This window comes from Amblyomma americanum, chromosome 8, assembly GCF_052857255.1.
Source record: "Amblyomma americanum isolate KBUSLIRL-KWMA chromosome 8, ASM5285725v1, whole genome shotgun sequence".
Lineage (NCBI taxonomy): Eukaryota > Metazoa > Arthropoda > Arachnida > Ixodida > Ixodidae > Amblyomma > Amblyomma americanum.
Window position 1 is genome coordinate 73,336,783 of NC_135504.1, and position 10,567 is coordinate 73,347,349.

The following is a 10,567-nucleotide window of genomic DNA, read 5'->3' on the forward strand; positions in this document are numbered from 1 at the left end:
AGCGTCTCATTCCGACCCTCTCGAGGACTCAAACCGGTCTCTTCCGCAGTACAAGAGTTACTCCGGGACGTGGCACGACTTCTAGCCGCATCTTCGTTACGACGCTTCTCGAGTCAAAGTCAACTTTATTTTCAGCATCCAACGTCCACTGGACAGGAGTGATGTTGAAGGGGGTGGAGCAAAAGCCCTAAAAAGGCTTCACAAGGTCCGCACCCCGTGCAGATAACAGCGACGCAATGCTGACATAAAAAGGTGTATGCGAATTAAAAGAGAAAAAATAAAATGAAACAAAATACACATGCCAGAAAAATTAAACTCAAAGAGAGCACAATTACACTTCATGCACGAAAAGGAAACGGTATATGGAGACGTGTTTACTCTACAAAAACTTAAGATACATTCGTGCTCGTTTTTTGCACAGTGTAATAACCAACAAAGAAAAATGTCAAGGCAATAACAGTGCGAGGAAAAAAAAACAAGCAAAAAACAACAGGCTCGGAAAGATGTAGCTAACAAGAAAGTTTACTTATGCAAACTAGGACGCTATAGGCTCAAGAAAAAGCAATATTATACACCAAAAAGATAGAACATTGCACAAGGCACGTTAGGAATGTGCAAGGAAATCAGAATTTGACACAGTCGGCAAGGTGTACCGTAGCATCTGGCGACTCTAATATGTTCGCGTGTACGGCAGCTGCTACTGTTCCGATTTGGGTCGACTGGGGTTGGAACGGATGGAATTTCGGTTCTGGAAGCTTTTCCTCTAGAAGTGGAGGCTGCAGAGCAACGCGTGTTGCGATCCTGCAGGTTGGAACACTGGGTAGTACAGTCCCGAGAGCCAGGATGTCGGTGATTGGAAACACTAGCGCCGTAGTCCCGAGAATCAGAGCGTTTGGTGTGGACAGCTAGAGGGTTTGAAGCGTGAGGGCCTCTAGCTGATGTGCTGGTAGCAGGAATGGCGCCACCGGAACTTCTTGGAAGCAGGGCTGAACCGGTTGGTGCTGAGGAGACAGCAGGATGGGCGTCTTCAGCAGGAATGTTGGTAGCAGAAGCGTCGGGAGCAGGAAAGCCGGAAGCAGGCGCTTCGAGAGCGGTGATGTCCGGAGCGGGAGCGTCCAAGGCAGGAGCATCGGTAGCTGGGCCATCGAGAGCCGGAATGTCGTGAGCAGCAGCGCCGGCAGGATCAGTGACGTCAGGCGCAGCGTTGGCAGGAGCAGCGCCGGTAGGAGCAGCGTCGGGAGCAAGGATGTCGACCACCGAAGCCGCAGGTGCTCCGGGGAGGGGAGCACCAGGTGGTAATTCGTCGAGAACGGTTGTGCACGGGAATGGAGTATCGCGCACACTAGGGACAGAAGCAAGGCCACCAGTAGCGGGGTTGTCGGCGACAACGGTGTTGACAGCGCGAGCGTTAACAGCGGTCACGCGTGAGGCTGAATCAGGGGAACTAGAGACGACAGAGCCGAGGGTGGGAGCATTTGGTGCGCACTCCCTCCAGGAAGACGCTCCCAGATCCAATGTGCCTTTGGAGCAAAGTTGCTTAATCCGACTCGCAATCAGGGCGGTGCCACCATAGCTTGGATGGAAGCCATCGGTAGCGAGCACGCGTGCTGGTGGAAGCCACTCAAAGCCATGGTCCGCATAATGCACGAGCTTGGATCGCCTGCAGAAGGTTCGCAGTAAACTATTGAAGATGCAAGCCTCTCGGTTGTGCCAATGAAGTCCCTTGTCTCTGCTTTCGACGATTTGTTGCTCTGTGAAGAATTAGGCTTGCGTATATGCGAGTTATTTCGGGCCGTGTCGTTGCAATATGATCCAGTAATTTGAAGTACCTTTCAAACGCAAACTGGCCTCAGCAGGAAGCTAGATCGTTGGTTCCGATATGTAGCAGGATACTTGAGGCTGTTGAAGGCACGATGTTCAGGAGCTGAAACGGATCCGCAATGAGGGCGCCGCATTTCGTAACGAATGCGGGAGTATCCGGTCGGGAAGGATCAATGTGCTGGTAGACGTATTTGGTTTCGGAATCGCCTAGCCCGACAATCCACGTGTCAGCACGTGGGAGGTTAAATAGTACGTTTTTCGCCGTGGTCATGCCGGAATAAACTGTTCTTGAATAATCAGGGGGTGAAGATCGGATGGATCCGGTATAACAAACGCAATAGAGTGGGCACACGGTGGAAAAAGTAACAATCTTTATTCTAACGTTTAGACCAGGGTCTGGCCTTCGTCAGAGTATATGATACAGGCGAAAGACACGGCTGTTATAAGTACACGTACGTGGTGAGGGAAACATTCCGGTTGGCGGATAGCAGCGGCAAACATCTCAGTGGAACATTTTTGACGGAAACCAATATGACAGGGACTGAGGATATTATTGCGGTCCACAAACTCCGAAACACGTAGGAGTATAACCCTTTCAATGAACTTAACCACGTTCGATGTCAATGAAATGGGTCTAATATCCAGAGAATATCCACCACCATTGTTTTTAGGTAAAGGGATCACTTTTGCGATTTTCCACTCAGGAGGAATCCATGCATGTTTGATTGAAAAATTAACCAGCTGCAATAAGGATGTAGGGGACTCCTCAAAGAGGATCCTTAACATTTTTTATGTTACCCTATCAAGGCCAGGAGCAGCACTTGGTAACCTCAACACTATCGGGGAAAGCTCGGGAAGGGTAGAATAGGGGGACATGGCTGAAACTAGTCCACTGACGCCACAAACGCGGAGCGCAAAGGAAGTACAGAGGCGAAACGCTGCTCTAATTATTTGGCAATTGTCTCAACTCTTTGTATTGCTTCTTGCGGGGTCAAAACACATGAAGGTGAATTTTCTGAAACCGGAATTTTTTTCTGCGATCTTAAGAATCCGAAACGTGCGCTACGATTTCCTGGTTTTGATAGGAAATCAAAATGCTCGGGTTCATAATTTTCTTTTGCTTGTGAGGTTGTGCGTTTAAATGTAGCCGCAATGAACTTATAATCATGCCAGTTTTCTGGGCACTGCTTGTGTAAGAGCTTTTTCCATGCAGAATTTCTGCGTCTGTAATCCCGCCAGCAATCTGCATTCCACCATCTACCTGAAGTGTTCCCTCTTGATGTACGTACCAAAAATTCGGACTTCTTTCGGCATTCCTCAATAGCCAAGCATATGCCTTTTGCTGTATGCTCTTCAGCATAATTAACCGCTGAAACAAGAGTGGAGCGCAAAGAGGACTGAAACTGGTCATAGTTTATATATGACCTCAACTGAGAGCACGCCGAAGTTATGCGGCAATTAACATCATAAACGATAGGCATGTGATCGCTAGATGTTCCACAATCCACAGTCGACCAATTGAGTACAGGAACGCTAGGGCTGGTGAAAGTTAAATCTAACACAGATAGAATTTGTGCGCGGAGAAATGTGGCCGAATCAGAATTCACACACGAAAGTTTGTTATCACTAACGCAATCCCAATGGCGCTTACCACAGAAATCTGTCCTAGAGCCCCACGACACATGATGAGAATTAAAGACACCGGCCAAGAGAACTGACTTCTGACAATTAAGGAGCAGGAGATCCAGCAGCCTGGTATCCTGCACACCGCAAGGAAAATAAACATTTACTAATGAAAACGGATAGCACCCTGGAATTTCAAAGTCTAAAGCCAATAACTCACAGTCTATAGTACAGGACTGAAAAATAATCATAGTCCTGTGACAAAATTTAGAAGAAACTAGTATGAGTAAGCCTCCTCCCCTTGACTGACGATCTTGTCGAAAAGAAGAATAATTTTGCAAATTGAAGTGTTTTTCAGATGTAAGCAAATTTTCTTGTAAAATAATCGTGTCTGGATTATGTTGAGATATAAGGTACAGTAAGTCTGTTGAAGCTGAAAGAAGTGACCGACAGTTCCACTGGAGAACTATTAACACCCCTATGGTTGAGAAATCCGGGCAGCAGCAACTGCCTGCCCTAAAATAGTTTCTTTCTGCTTAGAGCCAATTTGTTGCTTTTTTGATTTCGGCTGAGGATGTGAAGAAGGAGGGTTAGACATGGGCTATCTGCTGTGTTTGAGGATTCGCGTATCCGAATCCACCATCTCTTGATCATGAATAATTTGAGCATTATCTGAATTAGTGGACCTAGGAAGTTGAGAAACAGCAGTTACTTGTTCTTGGGGCTGAAACTGCTCAGGCAAGGAGTGTTGGGTCATTAACGAAGGAATGGCTGAAATAACAGAAGCAATTGCTATTTGCATGGCCTGGGTAATCTGCGTTGCCAGAGCATTAGTTATGCACTCTGTGACAGTGGACACTATCCCGTCAACCATCTTAGCCATAGAGGCGTCCACAGTAGTCACTATTGCCTGAGAGATAGACGAATCTAGTGTCACTCCTGAACGGGCTGACACACCTGCATAGCCGTGAGCTCTCTATTTAATTTCTGATATTGCATCGCGCCGCGAACAGCGTTTGCGGTCGGTTATGTCTAGAATTTGCAATTCATGATCCCGTGAAGGACAATCCATGGAATTTGCAGCGTGAGATCCACCACAAAGGCAACAATTCTCGTTTTGATCCGAGCATAAATTTGATGGATGGTCATTGCCGCGTTTGCAACCGCGCAAGGTGGACTTGCAGCCACGAGCACTATGGCCATATCGACAGCAATTGCTGCACTGCAGTGGCTTAGAATGAAGCGGATCTACACGGAAGATTAGGGGCCATGCTTTTATTTCTGAGCGGCAGGCAACAGCAGCTAAACTGGCAATAACCGTTTCCGTTGACACCCGCTCATTGTTCACCTCCCGGCTACAGCGATACACAGCAACAACACCGCTGCAGAGAGAAGGTCGAGGGTCTCAACTGGAGAGAAGAAAGAGTCCACACCGCAAACCAAACCTTTTGTACAGGCCAGATGAGACGGAATGAAGCTGTTTACCGAAAGAGACCCAAAAGAAGAGCCGTTTAGAAGATCCTTTACGCACGACAGGTCTGGTGAACGGCACAGAATCCCGCCACGTCCAAACTGTCTTACCTCAGTGATTGCCTCAAAAAGGGAAGTGGCCGCCTGGAGAGCAGCTCGAACAGGCCCTGGATTGTTAATTTTGATAGAACCACTATCCTTTGGCACCAGCGCCACAGGAATGCTGCGGACGCCGGAGCGTTGAAAAGCTTCCACAGGCATCTCATGAGGCAGTAGGGAAGCCGACCCGGGGGACCTCCCCTGGCCGGGAGACTGCGTAGACATTACCTGAGATTTAGAAACTCACCGAGTGCGTTATTCACACATGAAAAAAGGTGCAAAGGCATAGAGGGAAAAGGAAAACAGGACCAGCCGCCCAATACTTAGCCCATCCCTCGTCTTCCTCCCTCGTTGTTGTTGCCTGAAAAGATGATGGCACATACCCAAGGTGGGGGATTGGCCAGGGTTTGGTGCAGTCGTCGTCTTTGAACAGAACTGCGAGCCTTGGCTGCACGAGCCATAGCCAGGTGCCGTCTTTATTTTTTTTTCGCCGGGTGGCGCGCGCTATCCGTTTCCCGGCGCCACCCATTAGAGGGCGCTACGAATTTAAATACTACCTACCACAGTAGGCAGTTTGGTTACATTCCGGTGGGAAAGTGGTGAAGATGCCACAAGGTAATGTGAGCTAGGTGGCCCACCTGCCTTATAAGTTGCTCTCTGCAGAGAATTGCTCGTGATTTTTTGCTCACAACGCCGAAAACGCCGATGCCGGATTTTCTGGGTAACGGGGCTCTAACGGTTAAAACAGTTGGAATTCAGTGGTGACATGTCTATTTCAGTTTCCTACCTTTCCTAGCTTATACTTGCATATCGTAGGGCGAGAGCAAATTCGTGAATAACTGAAAGTGGAAACAGTGTTGGTCAAATATTCAGTGGAATTCCCCCAGGTGGAACCGGGTTCAAACACTGGACTAGGCAGATTTTTTCTTTGGCTACGAAGTTTCTGTGCAAGCTGTACAGCTTTCCTTTGTAGCCATTGGCTGCGCTTGGGTGGATGCCAATTAGTAATTACTCCCTTATTACGAATCTACTCCATCTTGAGAGATTCCCTAAACATTTGACCAACTTGAAATTGTTCTCAGTGCAACTCAAGGCGAGGATACCCGAGGCTCTTTTCTGATTCACGCGACTTCGTAACCTCGATTAACGAGCACCATGTCTCATATTCTCTCGTAATGGGCGCTGTCCTAGCGCGAGCGCTATGTTCCACGCCACCGCCAGCTTCGTCGTCTTCGTCACACTACCCGGGGCCACCGAGCGATTTTCCCGATCGTTGAAGAGACGCACGAAATGGTGATGGGCTTCAGAAGATTGTTCAACAGTAAGGAGAAAGTGGCGAGGTGCTGGCCGCCACGATGTAGGAGACGGGCAAATGGCTCCTGTTCCGCGAAGCTTCCGAGCCGTAGGTCGCCAGGAGCCGATGGCCGAAGCCCTTGGACGCTCCGAACGTCTTGGGCAGGGGGGCTGTGTCCTCGAAGGCGGCTGGCATCTCGGGTCGGTTTGGTCGGGAGGCCTATGGTCGATGCGTCCGCTAAGTTCATCGTGTCACGTGGTCAGTATGAGGTCGGTTCAGGTCTGAAAGGCTGGCACACGGCCGGGCGACGGAGGCCATGAACTCACGGCCGACGACCACGGCTGACGGAGGACGCCAACGCTCGAGGATTGGGATGAAACCCCACAACTCCACCAAATGTTATGTGGTTTAGCCGAAGAATGAGGCGCGATGAACGATGACAGAGATATGTTGTTGTCACCCTCACACAATTGCTCATGCCCTCACACGAGGATTAGCCAAAAATTGGGGAGCAGAGAGAGTTTTTCAGATAAATCTTTTCATGGACGATGGTATGATTCAATGGCCGCGGCATAGCGCGAGCACTCCGTTCCGTGCCATTGTCAGCTTCGTCGTCTTCGCAACAATATATTCTACTACCATCGGTTACTTTTATAGCTTAGCGGATTAGCAACGCATTTGAGGACGCAAAAGACAGCAATTCGAGGCAGCCCTTGAGAAAGTTTGTTGCCTGTTTTCTCTTCTTAAATGGATTGAAAAAACTGCCCAAATCAATATTTGTTTGCTCTTGGAGTTTGTTGTCGCTTGGTAGCATTCTGAGATCGTTTAGGTTAAGGTTCACTGCCCGCTACTGGCAGCTTTTTGTGTAGTGTATTATGCCGGCACAACCACTCAGAAAATATAATTCCGACAATATGAAATGTTCCGTGGCGGCCAGCCAAAGAATGAAGCGCGATTAACTGTGGCAGAGATACGACTTAATGGCCGCTGACCTAGCGCGAACGCTCCACCCCGCGCCACTGCTAGCTTCATCGTCTTTGTGAGAGTACAAAAACGTCATTTGCACAAGTTTTTTTAGAAGACAAACGCTTTGTGCGTTTTTTATAGCAAACGACTAGCTCTCGAACACCTCCGCTCCATCTCCTTCACTTCCTGTGCTGGGAAACTGATGGAGCACGTCATTCTCAACCGTCTTAACCATTATGTTGAAGATAATGATCTCCTGCCTCGCACCATGATTGGCTTCCGCTCAAATCTCTCTACGCAAGACATTATGCTCCAGCTCTCTCTAGAGAGATACTGTGCCCCTCTACCAGAGCGGGAACAAAGGCGATTTTTGGGCTTGATTTAACTAAAGGATTTGACAATGTCTCGCACGGAGTTATTCTCGCTAATCTCCCCAACAATCCTGCTCACCATACCTACGAGTATATACGCCCCTTTCTCTCTGGTCGTACACCTGAAATGAGCTTTGGCTCTCTCCTCTCTGACCCTATAACCTTCGGTAGCAATGGCACCCCCAAGGATCCATTCTCTCCCTCTTTCTTTTCAATGTCGCCTTGCTCACGCTACCTTCAAAATTAGACGCTATCCCCCGGCTATTCCATACCATATACGCAGACGACATCACCCTCTGGGCTTCAACAGGCAACGATGCTGAGGTTGAATCCGCACTTCAACAAGCGATGGATGTCATTGAGCGCCACGTAGCCGGAGCCGACCTCTCGTGCTCACCTCAGAAGTCCGAGCTGCTGCTCATTCGAGGTCAATCCGGCCTCCATGGCCATCCTCCCATCTGCATTACTGCTAGTGGTCAACTCATATGCGAAGTATCCACCATTAGGGTATTGGGGCTTCTCATCCAGAGCAATCGGAAAAGCACCGACGCTCTGGCTAAACTCACAGTCTCGGTCTCGCAGATCGTTCGTCTAATTCGCCGCATTGCTAAAAAACATAAAGGAATTCGAGAGGATGACCTCCGACGTCTTGTTCAGACGTTTGTTATCAGTCGCCTCACATATACCCTCCCTTACCTCTACCTTAGCTGCCAGGAACGGGACCGCGTTGACTGCCTTATTAGACAGGCATACAAGGCGGCTTTCCATCTCCCCCATCGGACCTCCACGTATAAACTACTGGCATTAGGGGTCTACAACACTGTGACGGAGCTCTCGGAATCTCATCTCACCGCTAAGTACTAGCGTCTCACCCACACCTCCACGCAACGTCACATACTCAACAAGCTCGCAATAAGCTTCGAAACGACCGTCGCCGACAAAGCCCAGCTTCCGTCCCATATCCACAGCAACCTTATCGTTACCCCTCTCCCGAAAAATAGGCACCCAGAGTATCATGTCGCTCGCCGCAAGGATAGGGCTAAGTCTCTGCATAAAAACTATTTAACAGATCAGACAGCCGTCTACGTCGACGCCGCCGAATACTCTGATCGCGGTGCTTTTTCGCTCGCGGTTGTAAACTACTGTCGACGGCCGTTGGTTGCATGCTCCACTCCCGTCAGATCGTCTGAAGAGGCCTAGGAGGCGGCCATAGCCTTGGCGATGGTCTGCACCTCTGCACAAACCATCTTCAGCGACTTTAAATCTGCGATTCATAATTTCGCCAAAGGCCGGGTCTCCCCCGTCATCTTATCTCTCGTCTGCTCCACCAAGGACAAACTCCGCCCGATCCAATTGATCTGGGTTCTTGCGCACTCACCCCATCCAGGGAACGAGGCGGCCCACAATTATGCCCGAGGATTCGTCGACCGGAATGTGGTGTTGCCCGTCCTGCGGACGGCGAGAGCTCGTATGGTTACATTTCATGACATAGCCATGCAATACCGCTTAGGTAGACTTCTATATCCCCCTTACATATTTCTCTAACCAAAACCCTAGAGGTTGCTTGGAGGCAACTCCAAACGAACACCTTCCCAACCCCGCGATATATGCCCACATATACCCTGCGATCTATTCTCCCTAATGTCAACTATGTGGCCAACATACCACTCTATCCCACATACTCTGGGCTTGCCCTCAGGGCTCCCCTTCGCGAGGTTTGCACCTCTCGAATCCAGACCAGTGGGAGGCCGCATTATTTTTCACAGGAAAAGTGCTTTACATTTTTTTAAAGGTGTGGTCACGCTCAATATTAAGTCCCTTGGGTCCGTAAATTTTTAATCAGACACCATTTCGGGTGCCAGAAAAGGTCGATATGGTAATTTTTGTGCACGAGTGCGAGGCACTTTGAGGACAACGAAACTTGCTGGGCACGCAGACCATGCCAGGCACGCGAACAAAAGTTCAAAGCGCGAGGATGGCGCAGGAGTTCACCAGAGGGAAAACAAGAGCAGCCCCCTGCTAACAGTTCCATACCAAGCTGTTCGCCATCGAACTTCTTCGTCAGCCGTTCGTCGTCACCCGGGCCGTGGCGTGGGCTGCCAACAGCCCCTTGCTGCCGGCTGCGTCCAAAGCGCCCCTCGACCCGCAGCCAAGGTACTTACGCATCTTTTCACTGTGTTGTGCTCGTGTATAGTAATGCGTTTCGTTAGATGGCGCTACATTTCGCATGGCGGCTCGTTCCTTCAAAGCAATGGCGCGGTTCAGGTGTCCGCTGATATGTGAGACAGATATCTTCCGGATGATACATCGTATCAGAAATAAGCGCCATGGCATGAAGGAAAGGGACACCATCCGCTTAGTGCAAGCTTTCGTGATATCTCGGGTAATTTACGCGACGGTATTCCTTAAACTCTCAAGGTCGGAAATAAAAAAAGTTGAAGACACTGATTAGGAAAGCCTACAATACGGCACTGGGGCTACCAAACTACACGCCAATGGCAACGCTCATGGATCTATGAGTACATGATGCCCTCAAAGAGATGTGTTAAACACAATGGCTCTCACAACTGAACAGGCTCTCACTCACAAAACCAGGTAGAGATCTGCTCAAAAAGATCCATATTAATCTGCCCTATACGATAGACCAAAGGGAAGAGGTACCACGCGATGTGAGGAGACGCATCAACGTGTACCCCATTCCATGGAACATGCATCCTGCATATAACACTGAAAGGAAAAGAGCAAAAGGGGGAGCCCTGCAGAAGAAATGGGACGAGCAACATAACACCCTTTACGTGGACGCCGCAGGACCAAGTGATGGAGTGATGACTATTGTGGTCTCAACGCCTTCAGGATCGATGGTGAACTGCGCCTCGATGAAAACATCCAACCCCACTCACTCAGAGGAAGCAGCTATTGCATT

The 10,567-nt window shown here is 49.3% G+C and overlaps 1 protein-coding gene across 2 annotated transcripts; it reads right to left on the reverse strand.

Annotated features, from left to right (window-relative positions):
• Positions 1-556: 556 nt before the first annotated feature.
• Positions 557-5,221, reverse strand: LOC144100441 (uncharacterized). 2 transcript variants are annotated; one of them, XM_077633397.1, is made up of 2 exons: positions 5,026-5,221; positions 557-1,271 (listed from the first exon to the last, which is right to left on the reverse strand). In XM_077633397.1, exons 1-2 carry the CDS (start codon positions 5,173-5,175, stop codon positions 906-908), a joined length of 516 nt encoding a protein of 171 aa, XP_077489523.1. In that variant the 5' UTR covers positions 5,176-5,221; the 3' UTR covers positions 557-905. The 2 variants fall into 2 exon arrangements, with proteins under 2 accessions (XP_077489523.1, XP_077489524.1); XM_077633398.1 differs by lacking the exon at positions 5,026-5,221 and adding an exon at positions 3,473-3,569.
• Between the last annotated feature and the right edge of the window lie 5,346 nt (positions 5,222-10,567).